At 37.5% G+C, this 25,090-nt stretch overlaps 1 protein-coding gene across 1 annotated transcript in view; it reads right to left on the bottom strand.

The window, feature by feature from the left end:
* LOC128997255 (leucine-rich repeat-containing protein 45-like) overlaps positions 1 to 25,090 on the bottom strand; it is a 79,712-nt gene that overhangs the window by 8,578 nt on the left and 46,044 nt on the right. Inside the window, exons 9-10 of the mRNA XM_054422872.1 lie at positions 12,084 to 12,319; positions 6,938 to 7,111 (exon numbers count right to left, since the gene is read on the bottom strand). Coding sequence (XP_054278847.1) covers positions 6,938 to 7,111; positions 12,084 to 12,319 — 410 coding nt within the window. The remainder of the gene's footprint in view (positions 1 to 6,937; positions 7,112 to 12,083; positions 12,320 to 25,090) is intronic.

Raw genomic sequence — 25,090 nt, 5'->3', positions numbered from 1 at the left:
TGCCACAACTCAATATAAAACTATTATAAATAGTTTGTGTGTATTCCATTAACCAAGTACCTTTATAAATTTGTGAATAATATTTTCACTTTATTCTTAATCTTGGGTAGTGAATGACTGAATGAGGCCTGAAATACACACAGATGATTTAAAAATAATACTCATGAGTATGATTTAAAAAAAATTGTATTATTGTCCTTAGTGGGGTATACAAATGAAAATGGTCGGACCTGCATTGTTACTGTTTTAACAGGAGTTCAACAGAAAATATTAACACAAGAGTATTAATATTTTCATATCCATATTCATTTAAGATTGGGACGTATTTTATCCCAAATATGAGTGAAAGATGTGTATAGAATCAAGGCAACACTAAATAACAGGCCGTAATGCACCTCTGGCATTACCACATTGTAGGCGACGGAAATGACGTGATGTGTTTTCCGTTTGTGATCAGCTGCTTGTTTGAATCTTTTCTTTGAAAAAAAAATATAACTAAAAAAATATCATTGCGTTATTGTCGTCACCTATGATGACGTCATGCCTGAGGAGCCATTATATTTTAACAAACAAAAAAATCCGGCCTGTTTATTTAGTGTTGCCTTTGTAGAATGGAGTATGATGCCTTGTGTAGCTTTGTTACCGACTAAGACCAGCTGTTTCATTAGTCAGGACCATTTATTGAAAGCCGATGATCAGGGACAGCTGGGTAGTGTATTTGCATGAAGTGTATGTAAGTGAATATGGATGATATTGGTTGGTGTATATGGTATATAGGTAGATACAACAACGGTGGGTTTTAAGCAAGGGCCACCCCCATGTACATTGTACAGCTCTATAGTTTGCCTATACACTGTTTACGATTTCATTGTGGGATCTTAATGACACACACTTTTAACTATCATAAGATTTGTTTTGATTCTTAAAAGAAAACAATAATTTTATGCTGTTGAAATAATAATCTTTATCAATACCCAATTGGCTACAACAAACAAACTTTGTTGTAACAAAATTTCTTATTGGTTCTTTGTAATTTGGACTAATAAAACTTGGTTCAGGTTTGTACATTTACTTACTATTTATTGGATTAAGCTAAGTTAAGCCTAAATTAAATATATAAAAAGACAAATGACTAATCTATAAAGGGTTTCTTTACAATAAAAATTTATTAATAATGAACTAAGAATAGGATATTTCAATGAATGTGGATGTGGTTTGATAATTATAATGAACAATAAAGGGTCACCATCTTGGTTTAGCTTAGCTCAGTAAAACAGAACAATGAGTTAACAATAAGTTTATTATAGATATTTTCAGGGAGAAGAACTCGGCTGACTCAAAAGATCTTCAAATATTTTAATTTATTAAATAACATATGCCAATTATTAAAAACTAGTGCACCTGTTGCTCGAATTCGAGCAATTGCAAAGTATTCCAGGCGTTTTCAAAACGAATAACAGTCATAATTTCCGTTTACTTAAAAGAGTCAACTCAAAAATAATGTAATCAATCTCTCCACTACCTACAGTTATCAAAACTGAAAACGAACGGTCACTCCACTCCAGTTGTCGAAACTGAAAACGAACGCTTTTGTGTATATCATATGTGTTTACTATGAACAGCTGTTTAATTAATACAAACTATTCTTGTGTTAAATCAACAAAATCTTTTCTTCATAAGAAATACATTGGTATTTTGATGGCCTGTGGGGCAAAGCCCGAGGACTTTTATTACACGAATTGGTGAAAGGGGGCGTCTACACAAAAAATACTTAATTTTGACACATCGTTTTTTTTAATCCGTCCATTATTAACGGAGGAATAGTGTTTCGTAGAAATCACCTTCAGGTATTATATATAAGGATGGTATGACTAATTGATATTGCAATAAGGCTTGGATAGGTAGGTAAATATAGTCCAACAATAATATTGAACTAGCTGTTGGCCCGTCCTACGTACGGGAATTGAGTAGTCACCTAAAACTGAAGTCATCTCAATATTTCAATTTCTAATCCAAGCAAAGTTTAAGCAGTTAAACATTTATTGTAAACAAAAAGCTGTCAAGATGAATAAAAACATGTAAACATTGTTATTTTCATATTCTTTTCTCAAAAAGTTGAACAGAAAAATAATTTCCATAACCTTTTCTTTGAAGACTCTGGGGCAGAGGCTTAATTTGTAAACATCAATGGTTATAGAATTTTTCTCATTTCCTATAATCAATGGCAAAATCACAGAATAATAAACTAACCTGATAGTTCTAAAGAATATTTTTATATTCAACCAGCTGTTAGTTAAAACAAATTATATTGCACTAAAACAAACTTAAAATTTTAAAGACTGCTCAAAATAATAAATTAGAACATCTAGCATTTTACCACATATATTTAAATAGTCTGTTATCCTCTTACCCAATAAATGAACGTATCAATGAGTATAGCATTACACATAGTGTAAATAAGTCAATCCTATGCATGTCATAATTAACCAAAAGCTGAATTTGTGTCACACACGCTTAATGTTTACAGCTGTTACGTTAAGCAAATGGTTTTATACCAAAATATAGTGTAGAATTTTAGCGTCGGCTGCTAGACTTTTAAACATTTCAAACTTATTTTCTAAAAAACTGAAACCCTAAACTAAAGTTATGGCTTCGACATTCCGTAGTTCTCAAAATTATCTTTCTTTCAATACAAAAATCATGAAAATCCGTCAAGTGTTTGATTCAGAATCGTGAAATAAAAAAACCTGTCACGTTTTAATATTATAGATAGGTGACAAATTAATCAAGGTTGAATTTAGTTATCTTGTTCAAATTGTTTTCCTGAAATTATTCTTGATGAAAATAAGTTATAGTTTTTGAATTGTAATTCAGATTGGAAATAAAATATGTCTGTATTAAGTTAAATTTCTTGAAGTAGGATAAGCCTAATATTCACAAAATGGAAAGTTCGCACCAGGTTGATTCTTCGCAGTGACAAGTTAATATAAATCTTGATGTGGCAGTAAGTTACAAATTTAAAATAAAGAAAATGTATGTAAAGGCTACTCTTCTGTTGCTTGTGTTAAATACTTATAATCAATTTGACTTTTTGAATATTTTACTGTACTGAAGGATTATACCCTCACTGAATTTAAGGTGTTGGAGCTGTCATGTCTAATAGAGAAGAGAAAGATTTCTTAATTTCACACAAGATGTTGATGGGTCCATTGTTGTAGCCAGCTGTCTTCTTTCTTCATAAAGGAACATCACTTGCAATAATATTTAGGCTTTTGGAAAATAATTTAATGTTGGGGTTTTAGGATTAATTTATACTAAATTAATAATTTTGGACAAAAGTGTTATTGCAACTATGGGATGAATTACAGGTTACAGGCTTTTTGTTAACAATAATGTTTTTTGGATATAAAAATATTTTAAAATCTGATGAGGGTTTCCAAAGGGTTATAAAGGGTAATAGATGAGTGAACAAAGTGAACGAATCTATGTATCGTGTATAGTGGAGTCAAAGATTAGTTGTCCGCTTGATTGCGTGTGTGTGTGTGTGTTTGCATAAAAAACTCAAGAACCGTTGCACTTACAGCGTTCAAACTTTGCACAAATAATTATGACACCATTAAAATTCTAGACGATTCCATTCAGTAATTATAAAACCCTAAAAATAAATTTTTAATTTGTCCCATAAGAATAACATTAGAAGCTACCTTCTTTTTCTTTTTATTTGTATATGTTTTGCGACCAACAATTTTGTTATCTACTTTAGACAGAGAGAACGACTTTTCCTCTAAACTCTTTCATTCATGGAGTAAACAGTTTGACGTCTATGAATATATAACATTATAATTTCACAACTTTCAGAATAATAATTATAACTTTTAAAATATTAGATGGCAGTTATGTACAGTTTATGTACAGAATTAAAATTCACCTTTACAATACAAATATACAGATATGTATATATTTAGTACTAAGCAGCTTTTTACATTGTTCAATTCATTGTTCGCATTGACTGTTAAATAGTCAATGATGTTAGTCTAATTTTATACTAAAATTCTAAGCAAAGGGAGGGAAACAGGTCCACGACATAGGGAGTGGTGAAGAAAGTGGTAAAGGTAAGCAGTACGGAGTGTGGAAACCCTTTGTGACAGTTAGATTAATGTATCTGTAATACAAAAATGCTATGGGAAGGGAGGGAAACAGATCCACGACGTAGGAAGTGGTGAAGGAGGTAGTCAAGGCGAGCAGTTTGGAGTGTGGGAACAATTTGTGACAGTTAGATTAATGTATCTGCAATTCTAAAATGCTGTGGGAAGGAAGGGAAACAGGTCTACGTAGGAAGTGGGGAAGAAAGTAGTCAAGGCGAGCAGTCCGGAGTGTGGGAACCCTTTGTGACAGTTAGATTAATGTATCTGCAATTCGAAAAATGCTATGGGAAGGGAGGAAAACAAGTCCACGGCGTAGGAAGTGGTGAAGGAAGTAGTGAAGGCGAGCAGTCTGGAGTGTGGGTACCCTTTTTGACAGTTAGATTAATGTATCTGCAATTCGAAAAATGCTATGTGAAGGGAGGGAAATAGGTCCTTGACGTAGGAAGTGGTGAAGGAAGTAGTCAAGGCGAGCAGTCCGGAGTGTGTGAACCCTTTGTGATAGTTAGATTAATGCATCTGCAATACTAAAATGCTTTGTGAAGGGAGGGAAACAGGTCCATGACGTAGGAAGTGGCAAAGGAAGTGGTAAAGGCAAGCAGTGCGGAGTGTGGGAACCGTTTATGGCATTTAGATACATTAGTTAGATAAACATATATTGGATTGTTAATCATTTTTAGGTGATATAATAGCTCTATTGTTTGTATCGATTATATATCATCATAATAACTCTATCGTTTCTATGTGTTATATATCAACATTATAAGCCATACGATATTTTTAAGGAGACTCCTTTACACTTTGCTGCGGCAATTAGGTTAAGTTAGATTAGTTCAGTTTGGCTTCATTTTGTTTATGATAGGCCTCATAACAAATAAGGAAATAGGCTTCATTTAATCATAATACGTTTTGTACAGGAACGATGTGTGGCAGGTAGCCGAATGAAACAACGAAAATGCACTACGAATAAATAATTTATTTACTTATGACAAAAACAGTAGAAAAGTATTTAGCTATCGACTTGCTGTAGAAAGATGAGTGATTAGTCTACGTTTAGTTTACAAACACGATACTTATTAATAGTTACCAATACTAGCTGACGATTAAGAAAGAATACAATTCGGATATGAGTCGCTTAGTTTTACAAAGTTAAGTTACAGATTTTCAGGTTAAAATACATTTTAGAAGAGTGAGGGAAAGGCGATAATTTAGGTGACCGACCGAGCCGAATTTAGAATTTAGACTAACTCAACTGAGTGCGCTCTGCCCATAGCCCAGAGTTGGGCGTGGAGGGGAACCAGCCAATCACGTTGCGGCTATGCCGCGTGACGTCAGTGCAAGCCCTGGGCGGTGCTGCTGCCTAACGATTCATCAGGCATTAGGCAAACTATAGTTGCGCATTAACTGATTTCATCGAGCGACTTGCTGAGCTGTATCAGCAAATTCCAGCCATGCACGTTACACTTTCCGAGAACGTTGGCCTGACCCAGCGCTGAGCCATGCTGACGGAATATTCCATGGTGAGCAACTGGTTGACGCAAAAAGCTGGGAGGTTAACAGTCCAATATTACATACCCTCTTTTTATATTTGAAATAAAGCAAAGCTTCCGTGACGGTAAAGACAAGGTTTCCTGAGGGTGTAACAAAAACCTCCCCAACTGATATGTAATGGGTCTGGGGATTTTTGGGGCCGTCACAGATGGATTTACCTCCTATCGATAACTGTTGGAAATCCATTACGTACATTACGAATGACTTTGGTTAATTAATGGACGAGAAGTTAGGATTGTTGTTAACTGAGATTTGGTTAATTTGCCCATACAAATGACATTGTGTTCATCAGTGACACCGGTAAGTTACTGCGGGTGGATTCTTTCATTGCTGCGCTCATGTTCACTCGTCCCGTTACGCACAGAATAAGCGTACTACTAGTATAATTTAAATTTGCTATACATTTTCTGACAATTTAGTTAAATAGGCTATATGGCAAATATTGGTATAATCAAAGAGTTAAAATTATATAACTAAATGAATGAATGTAGTAAATATGCTATAAATGACATGTAACATTGCATTCTTAAACTTCAAAACATCATGAGTTTAACACACGTTACACAGCGTTAAACATTGTGGCAACAGAATATGGAAAATTTGCTAAAAAGTATTCAGGAATGTTAATTTTAATACAACAATCTTCAGAAAATAATGTAGAAATAATTTGAAAAAACTCAATCTTATCAGCCTCTTTTCTCTTAACATTTTAGACTTGGCACTCTTCAAAAGATACAGCATTTATTTACAGTACGATAACTGTTAAAAAAAATTGTTTATAAATCACAATAGTGGGGTTGACAGTTAAATAACCCCAATAATGGACCATTGTCTCAGTATCATAGTTTCTTTTTGGCATAAAATGACTGCAGAATAGGAATCTGTCTCCCAGCTTCAATAAGAGCATTGGTTTTAATGACCAATTTAAAAAGTAAGAACACAATTGGAGAATATCTTCTTTGATATGATAGGTTACGTACCTTTTTTATTCCGTCTCCAGTCCTAATATAGTCAAAGGGTACCCTTTGACTAAAGGTGCTTGCTTCTTTGGCGTCGTCATGTGATAAGTTGTCAGTTTCCGCCAAAACAAGTCTCATGTTATGGGAGCGATGCAAAACATTGTAGGGACCTAAAGATGACTACTTCCTATTCAACATACAGAAAGGGAGCACATAATGCAACTCTGGTCACTGATGTAAAAGAACTTTAAATAAACTAGAAACAAAACTTAGTAATTCATTAACCTCCTGTACAGCAGAGAGTTTCCGCCGGAGGTCTGCCAGGTCGGCCATGAGAGAGGAGTTGTCCCTCTGTAGTTGCTGGTTGGTGGTGATGGCTGTGGACAGCTGGTTGTCTAGACTTGCTTTCTCTTCCTTCAAATGTTCTACCTTCTCAGTGAGCAACATCATCTTGTACGACTGAAATGTTCATACAGTTGACAGTCGACTCTGTGTTTATAAAGTCATATTTTAAGAATTCAAAACTCCACTTATAAAAGTTCAATTTTGAACAGAACAAGCTTGCATTCATGACTAATTCCTGATAACAACATAAACACTTCAACAAAAGCATGTAAACATAGAAGGTTATGCATGTGTAAGATAAAGTTATGTTAACTTTAAAAATACCCCCGCCGCAGCAAACCTGCACACTAAGCGAATTTCAACTTGTCTGATTACATTATTACTAAAATATTTCCATAAATAAGACATATTTATTCTCAATTTAAATAACATTAGATTTAACAAGTGCTTAGGTTTACTGCTACGGGGGAGGTAAAGAGTGTTTTTTGACCATATGTCTACAAAACGGTTTACAAAGAAATTGATTTTTTTTTGTTTTTAGGGTCAAAAATGGGAAAGCCTTATTTATACCCCATATTTTGCTCAAGTTATGGTATATGATTTAATTTAGGTGTTCACGTAATAGGGCTGCTGATATATTAAATAAAAAATTAATTTTAAAACAAAAAATAACGCTTTCAATATGATAACAAATAGCATTACTACAAATAAAGAACATCAAGACATCTACGACAAATCTGGCATATACAAAATTAACTGCACTGATTGTGAACACTTCTACATTGGTCAGACAGGACGCTCTTTTAAATCTAGATTCAAAGAGCACATTCAAGCTCTTAAGAGTAACAACAGAACATCCATGAAATCAAACTTTGCTGAACACCTTTTATCGACCAACCACAATTACACAAATTTAAAAAACAACATGAAAATTCTAAAAGTTTTAAACAAAGGAAATTGAATGGATTCAACTGAAAAATACTTCATATACGAAGAAAATCTAAAAAATTCCAATACATATTTTTAATAGCCAAATTCCTTCAAGAAACCCAATCTTTGACCAAATTTTTGAATTAAATCATCTAGTCCAGCATCTATGGGGGGTTGAGTATGCACTGAAAGTGTAACTCTTTTTGACTTTTGATTGTTGTTGGGGGCATCTTGGAGACGACAAAACCCAATGTTGTCGCCCTCCCAGCAGGTGCACAACTTGGGGGGGAAGATGCTCTGAGACGCGTTCTAGAAAATCGCTTATATCTCGTGAACTAGACACGATAGAAACAAGTTCTAAACGGCATTGTATTACCAACTTCATCTGCTTTAAAAAAGTATCCAGAAAAATTCCAGTATCTATGATATTAAATGAGTTATTAAGCAATTTATTTAAAATTTTGAATAAAAACCCCTAAAAACGTTAAATTATCCATTAAAACCCCTTTAAAACAACAAATAGTACAGTTTTTCATTGTGCATAATATGTTTTACACGCTAAAGTGAATTTGTATGGTAATTATATCGAAATATTACAAGGTTATGAGAGGTTTCCGATGGAGCGGCACGGTGACGTGGATGATGCCGCTGCACGGCAGAAATCAGCGTGTAGTACAGACTTGTAAAAATTGGGTATGTACCGAAAGTGTAACGGATTTTGACTTTTGATTGTTGTTGGGGGCACCTTGGAGATGACAAAAACCTATGTTGTCGCCATTCCAGCAGGTGCACAACTTGGTGGGAGGGGGGGGGGGAGTAGCGTTGAGGCGCGTTCTAGAACATCGCTCATATCTCGTGAACTAGATACGATAGAAACCTGTTTAAAACGACATTGTATTACAAACCGCATCTGCTTTAAATATGATGCAATGAAAAATCCCATATCAATGATAATAATTGAGTTATTTAACATTTTATTTGAAATTACCAATTTTAAAGTCAAAATACCGTTTATCTACCTATACAACTCTCATAAAACAATGAATAGTACTGTGTTTGGAGTGCATTCTATGTTCAACACACGAATTAAAAAAATTTAAGTGGACTGTACTTTCCTTAAAATAATATGTACGGAGTTCTCAGTTTGCGAGAAAATAATTATAAGCTGTTTTTAACCCTAGGCGATTTTAAATATAAAATTTAAACAAAAATCTAGGTACAACTACCAAAGAAAATGCTTCAGTTTGAAATGTATACGGTTTTTATTAAAAGAATATTAAAACAGACTTGGAAATTCTGTACTTCATTTTAAAACTTAACTACCATGTAAACTGCACATAAGAAAACAATGGATACTATTTCGGTCTTCTTGTTTGAAACGATCTTAATGATGAGGATTTCTACAATTTTTAAAACATTTTCAGTAGGAGCAGCAGGATGACTTGTTTGAAAAGCAGCTACAAGTTGATTTAGAACAAGTCTTGCATATACATGGCTTTAGCAAATTTGTATGAGCCGGGGGCAGGGTCATAAGAAGAAGGCGCAATTTTCCTGAGCTGTCTTTGAAAAATCCGTACTGGAATAGATCGAAAGGCTCTATTTCTGCTGTCAAGGACTTTTCCCAGAAATATAGTTGGGCACTACACCGTAACAGGTGTAATTTGAAGCTGTCCGGTGTGCAAGGCATTTTACTAATGTCCTTGACGGCATATGGATTAGTTGTGATTTCTATATAGTGGCTGTCATTGTAGGTGCTTCCTTTTCTTCTTAATCCTGCTGCTCTTACTGCAAATGTTTTAAAAATTGTAGAAATCCTCATCATTAAGACCGTTACAAACAAGATTACCGAAATAGTATCCGTTGTTTTCTTATGTGTAGTTTATATGGTAGTTATGTTTTAAAATGAAGTACAGCATTTCCAAGTCTATTTTAATATTATTTTAATACAAACCGTATACATTTCAAACTGAAGCATTTTCTATGGTAGTTGTACCTAGATTTTTGTTTAAATTTTATATTTAAAATCGCCTAGGGTTAAAAACAGCTTATAATTATTTACTCGCAAACTGAAAACTCCGTACATATTATTTTAAGGAAAGTACAGTCCACTTAAATTTTTTTAATTCGTGTGTTGAACATAGAATGCACTCCAAACACAGTACTATTCATTGTTTTATGAGAGTTATATAGGTAGATAAACGGTATTTTGACTTTAAATTTGTAATTTCAAATAAAATGTTAAATAACTCAATTATTATCATTGATATGGGATTTTTCATTGTATCATATTTAAAGCAGATGCGGTTTGTAATACAATGTCGTTTTAAACAGGTTTCTATCGTATCTAGTTCACGAGATATGAGCGATGTTCTAGAACGCGCCTCAATGCTACTCCCCCCCCCCCTCCCACCAAGTTGTGTACCTGCTGGAATGGCGACAACATAGGTTTTTGTCATCTCCAAGGTGGCCCCAAAAAACAACAATCAAAAGTCAAAATGCGTTACACTTTTGGTACATACCCAATTTTTACAAGTCTGTACTTCACGTTGATTTCTGCCGCGCAGCGGCATCATCCACGTCACCGTGCCGCTTCATCGGAAACCTCTCATAACCTTGTAATATTTCGCTATAATTACCATATAAATTCACTTTAGCGTGTAAAACACATTATGCACGATGAAAAACTGTACTTTTTGTTGTTTTAAAGGGGTTTTAATGGATAACTTAACGTTTTTTAGGGGTTTTTATTCAAAATTTTAAATAAATTGCTAAATAACTCAACTAATATCATAGATACTGGACTTTTTCTGGATACTTTTTTAAAGCAGATGAAGTTGGTAATACAATGCTGTTTGGAACTTGTTTCTATCGTGTCTAGTTCATGAGATTTAAGCGATTTTCTAGAACACGTCTCAGAGCACCCTCCCCCCCCAAGTTGTTCACCTGCTAGGAGGTTGACAACATCGGTTTTTGTCATCTCCAAAATGCCCCCAACAACAATCAAAAGTCAAAAAGAGTTACACTTTCAGTGCATACTCAACCCCCTATAGATGCTGGACTAATCAGTAACAAAAAGCTGTCCAAATCCTGTCTAATTCTATAAATCATCTGTATAATCTAAATTATGTTTATTTATATACAAACAAACAATATAAACAAAAGTTAAGTATTTGTTACTAGCTATTACCCATGGGCTTCGCCCCGTTTGACTTCATAAGTATTAATAAAATTATTGATTCATTCAGTTAAGCTAAAAATAAACAAAACAGAATACAGTAATACAAACAAATAAGTACAGCTGAGGTATTTTTAACATTAGGTTATATGGAAAGTTCCCTTTAGAAAGGAATTACGACCTTAAAGGGCAATTTATGAAATAATGGATAGTTTTGCGCAAGGCTTCTCGTCATGACGAACATTTTAAGTATATGGTTTATGGGGGTGTGACTTGAAGTTTTCTCAAAAGTTCATGGGTACTATGTCCGAAACATGTCACTGAAATATAATATTCAGGGTGCTCAGTTGTACTTTATTTATTACAATAATTCAATATATATATATGAATTTGAACGGATGGTGTTTTTGGCCTCTAGGGACCTCAAAACGAAAAATTATATCGGTCCCGGGTCCAGGTCTTACCATGAGTACTACGGTAATAGCTTATTCCCTATATGGGAAATTCGCCAAAATGTTACTACTGCTTGTTTGCATAAAGTTAAAACAACACTTTGTATTCTGAATACCAACCATAGTGGCCTGGCGACTGGGAAACTGGAAATTGTACGAGAATTTTATGGCCAAGAAAAGTTTGTGAATTGCACGTTAATTTTGTGTGAAACATAAAAAAGTTGAATAAATAACTACAGCGAGCATCCATTTACGAACAATGTTCTGTTGGTTCTATTTTAAGGTCGTTGTGTGGTAAAAAGAACACAATATCAGGAGATGGGTGTTGCTACAATAACAGATGGTGTCACGATTACCACAGAAAACGATCATGTTATGTTACTTTGATTGCAGGGAAAGTAGTGGTCATTTACACACATAAAAATATTTTTTTTAAATTTGAATTCAATTGCGGCATTTCCAAACAATTTGGTAATCTGAACAGGGTCTGGTCCCTGGGATTAGCGGTACTATGGTGTGGTTTTCAAACCTCTTTCGCTGTGGCATTGGCTACGATGCTAGCTCTCTCCTCTGCCCACTTGGTTCGCTCCACCTCAGTCTGAGTGTTGGTTGACTCCAGAGCAGTTTGTAAGGTTTGCACTCTCTCCCTGTACACCTGCTCCGCCCTGCAGTGCTCTGACTCTCTCTGCTGCAGACGCATACTCCAGTCTTGCTCCACCAGAGCCACACGTTGCTGGGCCTGACTCCGCTCTTGCTCAACTGCAGCTGCAAGGTAAAACTGTTCCTACCTCGGTTTCATATGAGTTTGAGTGCATAGTTTTACAATGGTTTTACTAAAATATTACAGCAAGAATATAATAATCAATTATCTTTTAAAATGTAAGGCTGTTTGGCATTAAAATAACTTCCCACAAATGTTTATCTGATACAAGGCAACCACTTTTTAGCTGATAAGAATAACACTTTGTAGATGATACACTATTTTAATGTGTAGACAATTAGACATCCTAGTTATGTTAACTGTTATTATGTTAATGTTGAAGCTAGCTGTTTGGAACTAAAAACATTTTAAAATTGGTCTCCCATCAGAGTGTGCTGAAGTCAAATACTGTTTTCTGTCATACAGTATACTTTTAACCCTCGGACAGTCGCACCTGATCAAATTGATACAAAGGCTTCTTTTATCACCACCATTTTGTGGCAAGTACCAACTACTACCTACTTCCAATTTTGAACAGGAACAAAACCCCAAAGCTAATATCGATCAGTGGTGTAATCGGTTTGGCAGGTTAACTCTTGGCACTCCCAAGGTCATTGTATCACTTTGATACAGTGCGACCCTACCCAATATTGAAATTATTAGTATTTTAAAGTCTATTTTTATACATGTACTGCTTTTTATTTACAATAATACATGAATTGTTCAAATGTATCAATGTTTTTTTCCTTATTTTACAAACTTTGTACCCCTTTGATATAGTGTGATTTGCATAAAAGTACTGCTTTTTAGTTACTATATATGAATTGTCAAAATGTATGGATGTTTTTTCTCATTTTACAAACTATGCATCACTTTGATACACTGAGACCTTTCCCGTTATTGGTAAAACCATAGACAAAAGAATAAATATAGACTGTCAAAGGATGGTTCCGGAGCCTACCGCTAGGTTTGCCGTGTAGTTACGGCGCACACCGCTGCAGGTGAGGAGCGCAGGAGCCGTATGTGACCAGCAGGTGACGCTGCAGCGGTGTGTGCTGTAACTACGCGGTAAACCTAGTGGTGGACGCCAGAACTTATGCTAACCGCAGCACAGCTGACGGTCTATATTTATTCTATTTGTCTATGGTAAAACACAGCATCATGCAAGGTTTTTATATATACACTAGCTGACCCGGCGAACTTCGTATCGCCTAAGTTATAGGTTTCCCCTAAGACAGACCGATGGAAAGAAAGTACCGTTACGTTTAATTTTCAAGATGATCTCGTTCGCATCGCTCAATCACGTCCTGGTTGAAGTTCGTTCGCTACGCTCACTCACCTTTGGGTTGGAGCTCGTTCACTACGCTCACTCACCTTTAGGTTGGAGCTCGTTCGCTGCGCTCACTTGCCTTCAGGTTTGCTCGTTCGCTACGCTCACTCGCCTCCAGGTTGAAGTTCGTTCGCTACGCTCACTCACCTTTTGGTTGCAAATTAGCTGTTGTCATAAATGTAAAAGAAATAATAGTGCTGCACCCTGTTGGTAATCCTTGTAACTTTAATGCTATTGAACATCATAGAACATAACCAACTTGTTTAATTGAAACAGCTGTTAAGATTCATTAATTCCATTTCTCATAAGGTTAACATGGGAAACTCCAGAGCCACTGGGGCGGAGCCCTTTTAAGAATTTCGAAACGGGAAATAGTTTACGTCCGATTCGCATACCTACAGAATTTACACACCAAATTTCATAACGACCGGTGAAGTCGTTCCGGAGGAGTTTGCAGACAAACACTGTGACACGAGAATTTTATATATTAGATTTAAAAAAAGGTTCTCAAATGTATTATTAATTACAAAGCTATTAAATGACATCAAACTCAAAAGTATTCAGTTCTCAAGTATTTAATGTAAAAATATTTCTTACTAGCCTTGTATAAAAGTATCAATCTGATACAGTGCGACCAGTATCACAACTTTTTGGGTGCGACCCCCAGAGTTTTAAAGATGCACAACTGATTTTAAAGTAGAGCATTTTCCATTTTACATCAGCCATCACAGTATGGCTGGACAAAAAATTTAAATTTGGAAAAAATATTAAAACAGCAAAAACGAGCAATCAGGATCATGCTTAAGTTAGAGTATGATGCACCAGCAAAAGAACATTTCAAAAATCTAAATATTTTAACTGTTTACGGGCAATATATTATTGAAACTACTCTCATTGCAAAGAATTGAACAACTATCAATTTTAAGTCCCCAGCTCATTCGTATAATACTAGAAAGAGAAATGAGGTTATCCTGCCTGTTTAGTATCATGATTGTTAATTGTTTTATTTATGTTCTTAGTGTAAGTAATATTGTAAGTAAATAGTTAACCAATTCATATCACATGTGTTGTTAAATTCTAACGTACTTCCTGCTATTCATGTCACTTGTCGGCGTTAAACACAGTCATAAACATCGTCCTTCTGCGAAAGGACGGACCCTTCCTCACCAGTTCTTAGAAATCTGTAACCACATACTGAGTGAGGGAGGAGTCTTTTGTCAGGGTATCATCGAGCGACATTGTTCGTTTACCATAGCTTGGGATAGGACGTGTGAGGCAGTTCCCTCCACGTATTTCATTAGTTTAGTTCATCAATAGTACATTCGCATTAGTTCATTATAGCAATTTATTCATTACAGTTCAATTATACAGTCCACTAATATCATTTGTTCATTTATACATCAATAAATTCATAGTTCGTTTTTAAAGTGTTAGTTTTTTTATTATTTACCAAAACATTGGCGCATCACGCGCCGCAACATGGTCCTTCGAGCCGGATTATTTATCAGTGATCGCGTGGAACAATCGTAACGTACGCATAGTTTCGTCGTCGGAACGTGTCGAACCGTCGCGACTTCAGTGCCGTCTTCAGTTCGTCTTCAAGTGCCTCAGTGACTAGTGACTTAGTGTCCAGTGATTGGATTAACACAGCTGCAGCACCGTAAGTCATTATCAACCTCACCACGTTCAGTTTCAAACAGCATTCATCCTTTTACAAGCCTCTTTGCACACAAAGAAGATGACAGAACAGCAATTAAAAACATTATGCCAAAAGCGAGGACAGACCAAAGCCAAACTTACTAGATTTAAAAAGTATGTAGATACAATAGTAGATAATGACGTGTCCCAATTAAAAAGTAGACTAGCCCTATTTCAACCACTTGTACAAGAATTTGAACGGATACAAGGAGACATAGAACTTCTTGATACTGAATCAGATCACGAAGCTGAAAGGGAATCGTTTGAAAACATTTATTTTGAATTGATTGCCCAAGCAGAAGCTCTCCTCACTGACATCCAACCAATTTCAACCCCATCTAGCTCGGAAGTTTCTAATAACTCTTCAATTAGTGTCAAATTGCCTACTATAAAACTCCCTACATTTGGTGGGAAATACGAGGAGTGGACATCGTTCCAAGAAATATTTTATTCTCTCGTCCATGACAACACCTCACTAACAGACACACAAAAGTTTCATTACCTCAAAACGTCACTTCACGGTCCAGCTATCAGCGTCATAGAATCCTTAGAAATTACCTCAGTAAACTACACGACTGCTTGGTCCCTACTTAAGGAACGATTTGAAAATAAAAGAATCCTCATCAGCAATCACATAGCTTCTCTATACAACATCAACAAAATTGAAAGGGAATCTGGATTAGAGTTAAGATCATTAATCGATTCTGTAAACAAGCATTTACGTGCTCTAGAAAACCTAGGTCAACCAGTGCAAAGTTGGGATACTTTGTTGATATTCACATTGACCAAGAAGCTTGACCACCCTACACTTAGACTGTGGGAGAGCCAAATTGTATCGTCAGATGTACCAACATTCTCAAATTTCATCACATTCCTAAAATCTAGATGTCAAACATTAGAAGCAATCGACTTGAATCATAGCGATCAATCAACTAGTCCTAGCAACAAAAGTCTACATCACAATAGACATAACATCATAAGCAATAGTCATAGTAAGCAATCAAGTGGTAGTCCACATAGTAATAGCAACCAAACGCTACTTTACTTCAGACATCACCCTACTCTAGTTACCAGCAGCAGTAGTGTAACATGTCCATATTGCAATGGAAATCACAAGATATTTCAATGTAATAAGTTCAAATCACTGACGCCCACAGACCGGTATTCCAGTATCAAGGAGCTAGGTATGTGCATAAATTGCTTCTCAAAATCACACAAAATTAAAGACTGTCAAGCTGGAGCCTGCAAAGTGTGTAACAATAAACACAACACAATGTTACATTTTGAATCGGACACTGAAAATCCTCACATCATCGACCAATCTACAGAACAACCAACCAATCATAGTACATCTTTCATGACAACAACACTTGCATCTCAATGCGAAAACCTTCAAGTAGTACTACCCACTACATTGGTCGACGTAGAAGACAATCAAGGCAACAAGCATCAATGCAGAGTTCTTTTAGATTCAGTGTCACAATCTAACTTTATAACAGAGAACATGGCCAATAAGTTAAGATTAATAAGTTAAGATTATACAAACACAATACGTCTACCATAGTAAGTGGGATTAGTGAACAACAGGCGAACACTTCTAGCTCTGTCGTCTGCAAACTTCATTCTCAACACACAGCTTACAAGACTTCAATAGACTGCCTAGTAATTCCAAAAATCACCCATCACCTACCACGTGTAGAGATGAACACGGACAACTGGCAGATACCACCATCATTAAACTTAGCAGACTTTCAATTCAACACACCTGGTCCGATCGACATGCTTATCGGGGCCGAACTATTTTTCCATCTCTTGAACATAGGACAAATGAGGCTGCACCAAAATGGACCACTTCTTCAGAAGACATCTCTTGGATGGGTCGCTTCTGGAAAAGTTAAAACAAATCACAGTCCAACTCTACGTTCACACTGTCACCTCACCGTCAGCAACTACGGAGATATGTCTACACCTCATTCTGTCAACGCTACCAACTTAGGGAGATCAGTGGATCAGCAATGGAGATCACAAGCCTCCAACTTCCATCCTAATCAGCGGGCGATCATCAGAGATGACAACCGACACTTCACAAGTGGGAAACTGCGAGGTCCATTGACGTCCATCTCCAAGCCCAAAGCAAGGTCATGGTGGCCACAGTCAAGGCAGCAACAGTGTCATCAAAATAGCTGTCAGCCACCACCTCACCATCACCATTGATCCTAGTAGATGAGTGAACGAAGTGAACGAATCTATGTATCGTGTATAGCGGAGTCGGAGAAAAGTTGTCTGTGAGTCCGTGTGTTCGCACCAAAAACTCAAGAACCGTCGCACTTACAGCTTTCAAATTTTGCACAGGTAATTATGACACCAGTGGGAAGACCTCATTAAAATTCTAGACGATTCCGCTCAGTAGTAATTATAAAACCCTTAAAAAACATTTTTAAATTTGTCCCATAAGAATAACATTAGGAGCTACCTTCTTCTTCTTTTTATTTGTTTACGTTTTGCGACCAACAATTTTGCTGTCTACTTAAGACAGAGAGAACGACATTTACTCTAAGCTCTTTCATTCATGGAGTAAACAGTTTGGCGTCTATGAATATATATCATTATAATTTCACAGGTTTCAGAATAATGTTGTTTAAGTTAATTAAATTTCACAACTTTTTGAATAATAAATTGAACTTTACAATATTAATCGGCAGTTATATACCGTTTATGTTCAGTATTAAAATTCACCTTTAAACTAAAAATATATATGTATATATTTAGAACAAAGCAGCTTTTTACATTATTCAATTTAATGTTGGCATTGAATATTAAATATTCAAAGATGTTAGTAATACTAAAATGCTATGCGAAGGGGGGGGGGGAAAACAGGTCCACGACGTAGAGAGTGGTAAAGAAAGCGGAAAGGTGAGCAGTGCGGAGTGTGGAAACACTTTGTGACTGTTAAATTAATATATCACTATAATACTTAAATGCTATGGAAAGAGAGGGAAACAGGTCTACGATGTAGGAAGTAGTAGTGAAGGAAGTAGTCAAGGCGAACGCTTCGGAGTGTGGAAAGCCTTTGTGACAGTTAGATTAATGGGTCTGCAATAATAAAATGCTAAAGGAAGGGAGGGCAACAGGTCCACGACGTAGGAAGTGGTGAAGGAAGTAGTCAAGGCGAGCAGTCCGGAGTGTGGGAACCCGTTGTGACAGTTAGATTAATGGATCTGTAATAAAAAATTCTAAAGGAAGGGAGGGAAACAGGTCCACGACGTAGAAGTAGTGAAGGAAGTAGTTAAGGCGAGCAGTCCGGAGTGTGGGAACCCTTTGTGACAGTTAGATTAATGGATCTGCAATAATAAAATTCTAAAGGAAGGGAAGGAAACAGGTCCACGACATAGGAAGTGGTGAAGGAAGTAGTCAAGGCGAGCAGTCCGGAGTGTGGGAACACTTTGTGACAGTTAGATTAATGGATCTGCAATAATAAAATGCTAAAGGACGGGAGGGAAACAGGTCCACGACGTAGGAAGTGATGAAGGAAGTAGTCAAGGCGAGCAGTCCGGAGTGTGGGAACCCGTTGTAACAGTGAGATTAATGTATCTGCAATAATGAAATGCTAAAGGAAGGGAGGGAAACAGGTCCACGACGTAGGAAGTGGTGAAGGAAGTAGTTAAGGCGAGCAGTCCAGAGTGTGGGAACCCTTTGTGACAGTTAGATTAATGGATCTGCAATAATAAAATTCTAAAGGAAGGGAGGGAAACAGGTCCACGACGTAGGAAGTGGTAAAGGAAGTAGTCAAGGCAAGCAGTCCGGAGTGTGGGAACCCTTTGTGACAGTTAGATTAATGGATCTGCAATAATAAAATGCCAAAGGGAGGAGGGAAACAGGTCCACGACGTAGGAAGTGATGAAGGAAGTAGTCAAGGCGAGCAGTCCGGAGTGTGGGAACCCGTTGTGACAGTTAGATTAATGGATCTGCAATAATAAAATTCTAAAGGAAGGGAAGGAAACAGGTCCACGACATAGGAAGTGGTGAAGGAAGTAGTCAAGGCGAGCAGTCCGGAGTGTGGGAACCCTTTGTGACAGTTAGATTAATGGATCTGCAATAATAAAATGCTAAAGGATGGGAGGGAAACAGGTCCATGACGTAGGAAGTGGTGAAGGAAGTAGTCAAGGCGAGCAGTCCGGAGTGTGGGAACCCTTTGTGACAGTTAGATTAATGGATCTGCAATAATAAAATGCTAAAGGATGGGAGGGAAACAGGTCCATGACGTAGGAAGTGGTGAAGGAAGTAGTCAAGGCGAGCAGTCCGGAGTGTGGGAACCCGTTGTGACAGTTAGATTAATGGATCTGTAATAAAAAATTCTAAAGGAAAGGAGGGAAACAGGTCCACGACGTAGAAGTAGTGAAGGAAGTAGTTAAGGCGAGCAGTCCGGAGTGTGGGAACCCTTTGTGACAGTTAGATTAATGGATCTGCAATAATAAAATTCTAAAGGAAGGGAAGGAAACAGGTCCACGACATAGGAAGTGGTGAAGGAAGTAGTCAAGGCGAGCAGTCCGGAGTGTGGGAACACTTTGTGACAGTTAGATTAATGGATCTGCAATAATAAAATGCTAAAGGACGGGAGGGAAACAGGTCCACGACGTAGGAAGTGATGAAGGAAGTAGTCAAGGCGAGCAGTCCGGAGTGTGGGAACCCGTTGTAACAGTGAGATTAATGTATCTGCAATAATGAAATGCTAAAGGAAGGGAGGGAAACAGGTCCACGACGTAGGAAGTGGTGAAGGAAGTAGTTAAGGCGAGCAGTCCAGAGTGTGGGAACCCTTTGTGACAGTTAGATTAATGGATCTGCAATAATAAAATTCTAAAGGAAGGGAGGGAAACAGGTCCACGACGTAGGAAGTGGTAAAGGAAGTAGTCAAGGCAAGCAGTCCGGAGTGTGGGAACCCTTTGTGACAGTTAGATTAATGGATCTGCAATAATAAAATGCCAAAGGGAGGAGGGAAACAGGTCCACGACGTAGGAAGTGATGAAGGAAGTAGTCAAGGCGAGCAGTCCGGAGTGTGGGAACCCGTTGTGACAGTTAGATTAATGGATCTGCAATAATAAAATTCTAAAGGAAGGGAAGGAAACAGGTCCACGACATAGGAAGTGGTGAAGGAAGTAGTCAAGGCGAGCAGTCCGGAGTGTGGGAACCCTTTGTGACAGTTAGATTAATGGATCTGCAATAATAAAATGCTAAAGGATGGGAGGGAAACAGGTCCATGACGTAGGAAGTGGTGAAGGAAGTAGTCAAGGCGAGCAGTCCGGAGTGTGGGAACCCTTTGTGACAGTTAGATTAATGGATCTGCAATAATAAAATGCTAAAGGATGGGAGGGAAACAGGTCCATGACGTAGGAAGTGGTGAAGGAAGTAGTCAAGGCGAGCAGTCCGGAGTGTGGGAACCCGTTGTGACAGTTAGATTAATGGATCTGTAATAAAAAATTCTAAAGGAAGGGAGGGAAACAGGTCCACGACGTAGAAGTAGTGAAGGAAGTAGTTAAGGCGAGCAGTCCGGAGTGTGGGAACCCTTTGTGACAGTTAGATTAATGGATCTGCAATAATAAAATTCTAAAGGAAGGGAAGGAAACAGGTCCACGACATAGGAAGTGGTGAAGGAAGTAGTCAAGGCGAGCAGTCCGGAGTGTGGGAACACTTTGTGACAGTTAGATTAATGGATCTGCAATAATAAAATGCTAAAGGACGGGAGGGAAACAGGTCCACGACGTAGGAAGTGGTGAAGGAAGTAGTCAAGGCGAGCAGTCCGGAGTGTGGGAACCCTTTGCGACAGTTAGATTAATGGATCTGCAATAATAAAATGCTAAAGGACGGGAGGGAAACAGGTCCACGACGTAGGAAGTGATGAAGGAAGTAGTCAAGGCGAGCAGTCCGGAGTGTGGGAACCCGTTGTAACAGTGAGATTAATGTATCTGCAATAATGAAATGCTAAAGGAAGGGAGGGAAACAGGTCCACGACGTAGGAAGTGGTGAAGGAAGTAGTTAAGGCGAGCAGTCCAGAGTGTGGGAACCCTTTGTGACAGTTAGATTAATGGATCTGCAATAATAAAATTCTAAAGGAAGGGAGGGAAACAGGTCCACGACGTAGGAAGTGGTAAAGGAAGTAGTCAAGGCAAGCAGTCCGGAGTGTGGGAACCCTTTGTGACAGTTAGATTAATGGATCTGCAATAATAAAATGCCAAAGGGCGGAGGGAAACAGGTCCACGACGTAGGAAGTGATGAAGGAAGTAGTCAAGGCGAGCAGTCAAGGCGAGGAGTGTGGGAACCCGTTGTAATAGTTAGATTAATGTATCTGTAATTGGTTGGTTGGCAGCACTGACTGCCCTGTGAGATACACATGATTTCTAGCTCCTGCATTTAATGTTATTTTAAACTGTTTAATCCAACCCAGTGCTATTATACTATAAAAATCAACTTTAGTAGTGCTTCGTTGACGTTAACACTCTGCAGCTACAATCTTCATTGTAAGTTTACTGACTGTGGGTGGAATAAACTGTCGTCAATAACCATTTGGATCCGGCTTTACTGACTCACCAACCACCAGCGTAGTGAAGGAGGGAGAAGGCTACGTCATTTTAACAACCAACCGGAAGCAGGTTTACCATTCTTCCCTGGGAGACACAACATTCCCCGCAGTCCTGCCTACACGTGGTTGCTGCTGTGTCGGTATTCCACCTTTGCAGGCTCTGGCGCTACGCTACCTGAGCTCCGAATTTTCTCTGCCCCTACATTCAACGGGCGACTACCTGCTTAACAGAAGAGGCTACTGTACTGCGTCGTCTAGTCTACAGGCGACTGCTAATCCTGATCGGCTACCCCTGCTACTGCTACGCGTTGGAGTTGGACATTATTTTCTTGTATAATTCAAATACAAATGTATATTATGTATATATATATAAATATATGTGACTAACTTTCATTGTAAATACTCAATTTTATTTTTAAGATCATTTATCGTCAAGTCTGGCTAAATGGATCTACTAGAGAAATGTTTGTTAGAAAATTTAAATTTGAATCCTGATTCAGAAAACATACTACTTTCTTTGGTAAGCGAATTGAGAATTCTATCAGCAAATTTTCCAGGTATAGATCTTTACCAAATAGGAGACAACATAGCTTGTCTGGTGAAGACTTTAAATGAGTTGAATAAAAAAAATTGTGACTTGGTTGGGAAAAACAATGAACTCTTTTCTGAAGTCTCTGATCTTACATCACATATAAGTTTGTTAACAGCCCAAAAGAAAAATGAACTTGATGAATCTTTTAAATTACAGGACTCAATTGTTGAAGAAAATGACACTTTGACTCGTGAACTTAACTTAAGTATGATTAAACTTTCAAGTCTCCAAAAAAAGTTTAAACTTATTAGTAAAGAGAACGAAGTTTTAAAGAATTCAAGTTGTAGCTTAGTGTCAAACCCTGACCACCAAAATGAAATAAAACTTCTTAAAGACAGTCTTGATGAAAAAAACATTGCTGTAAAGTCGTTGACTGATAGGCTTGAACGTGCTGTGGAAGCTCACTGCTTAGTTTCGTCCGAACTAAAATCTTTGAAGTCAAAAACGGATTGTGCCATTGTCACCGACAAATGGCTAGATGACTCTGTCTTACAGTCGTACTTTTCTTCATTTCAAGAAAGTGACAAAGCTGTGTCTACTAAAGCTTTATTTGTCGGACCAAATAGCAGTGAGCTTTTAAAGCTTGGATCTCCTAATGACGTAGAAAAACTAAGATCAGATCTATGTATAGATCATTACAGATATGCATTTTTCTGTTTGAATAATACTCAGGTAACAGACATTGAAAATCACCTTGCTGAGCGTTGTAAAAATGGCAGTGTCGGCTCACATTGGAGTCTTGTGTTCTTTGATCTAATCAATAAAGCAGTGTTCCATCTTGACTCAGTAAAAAACTTAAATAACAACTCAGCACTAAAACTGACAAAGAATCTGGGTTTTACAGAGAAGGAATTTACTGAGGTCTCTTGCTGCCAACAAAATAATGGATTTGAATGTGGTTTAAATGTTCTAGTAAACGCTAAAGCTATCCTTAGCTACTTTTGTTCGGAAAATCAACCTGTGGTCACTTTTAAACACTGGTTTGATATGTTCTCAAGTGGTAAGATAAACCTATCTCTTTTAAATGCTGGCAATGACTTAGCAGATAGTTCTATTAATGCAGTAAAGCCTACCAGTTCTGTTGTATGTGATAATGATAAGGTAAACAAAAAACGGTCTTTACGATTGAAACGAAGAAGTAAAGGGGAATGGGGGGCAGTAAATAAAAAGAAAAGTAATCGTAAGTTTTTATTAGAACAAAAAGATAAGTGTATAACAACAGCAAACCGATTTGATGTACTTACAGTTCCTGACCTTGGCTCCGCTCCAAATGTACATCCTTCCCCAAGTCCAGAACCTGGGAAAGTACCCTCGACAAACCCATCTCCTTGCAGATCCAAAGGCTCTCCTCCGAACAACTCTGACATTCCTTTAAGACCGAAAACCAATATTCCATCTGTTGCCCCTCCTATTTGTAAACCCAGAAAAACGTCTATTGTTCTTTGCTCTGACAGCCATGGTCGTCATATCTCACGACTAATAAGAGACAAAATGAAGGGTAATAGTGAAGTGATTGAGTGGATAAAACCTAATGGAAAAATGGAACATGTTCTTGAGACTGTAAGGTCATATTCAAGTAGTGTTCATGACTATATAGTAGTGATAGGAGGAACAAATAACGTTGTTAACGGACGCTGTAGCTCTGATTTTTACCCTGATCTAAACAAAACACTCGACAGCGCCTCTGGAAAGAGGATAATCCTGGTCGGCCTCCCAACCAGACACGATGATCCCTCCCTAAATGCCACTGTGGACCTTATAAATTCAAATCTTCTTGCCTTATCTTCCAAGTATGATAATGTTGTTTTTCTCCCAGTAAACTCTATTCCTAGGTCCGCTTTCACTCATCATGGCTTACACCTCAACTTCAAAGGTAAAACCATCCTGTCCAATCTTCTACTAAACAAACTGAGTCAGTCTGAGGCTCCCACTCCTAGCCAGCTGTCCCCTGTTGGCTCTTCCCACACTCTCCGTTCTCGTACAATTTCTTCAAAACATTTTTTAGGCGAGGCTCGGAAACCGGAAGGAGTACCCTGGTCGCATTACCTCAAAAAGATCATAAGAGCAGTACCAAAAATCACCTCAAAGTAGTCCACCAAAATATTAGAGGGTTGCTTAACAAGATGGACGAACTTGAAATTTTCATAGATGACGAGCAGCCCGATATATTATGCTTGTCTGAACACTTCTTGAAGAGCTATGAAATAAAAAAATCTTATAATAAAGGGGTTTGACTATGTTAATGCGTACTGTAGGTCTAATACGAATGGTGGTGGAGTCTCGATTTGGTGTCGCCCCAAAATAAAATTCGACCCACTCGATGCCACAGAGTTCTGTATCGAAGGTGAAAGTGAATTAACAGCAATGTCAATTAATTTAGACGAGAATGAGAGGTTACTAATGGTGGCAGGTTACAGGCCACCCTCAGGCCAAATAGACACATTCTTGGATTGTATAAATGACATCTTAGATAAGTATTCAGCCTCTCACTCTAGAACTTATGTGTTAGGGGATTTTAATGTCGACATATCTACTGACAGTTTTGATAGTAGGAAATTAACTGCGACTATGTCGTCGTTTGGTCTCCTAAATGTGGTCCACTCCTATACACGGGAAGCTTTGGGCTCATGTACATTGATCGA

The sequence above is a fragment of the Macrosteles quadrilineatus genome, unplaced genomic scaffold, assembly GCF_028750875.1.
Source record: "Macrosteles quadrilineatus isolate MER2022 unplaced genomic scaffold, UCM_ALF_1.0 Scaffold_1__1_contigs__length_201487025, whole genome shotgun sequence".
NCBI lineage: Eukaryota > Metazoa > Arthropoda > Insecta > Hemiptera > Cicadellidae > Macrosteles > Macrosteles quadrilineatus.
The sequence above is the reverse complement of the archived record's forward strand: the minus strand, read 5'-3'. Positions and strand labels throughout refer to the sequence as shown.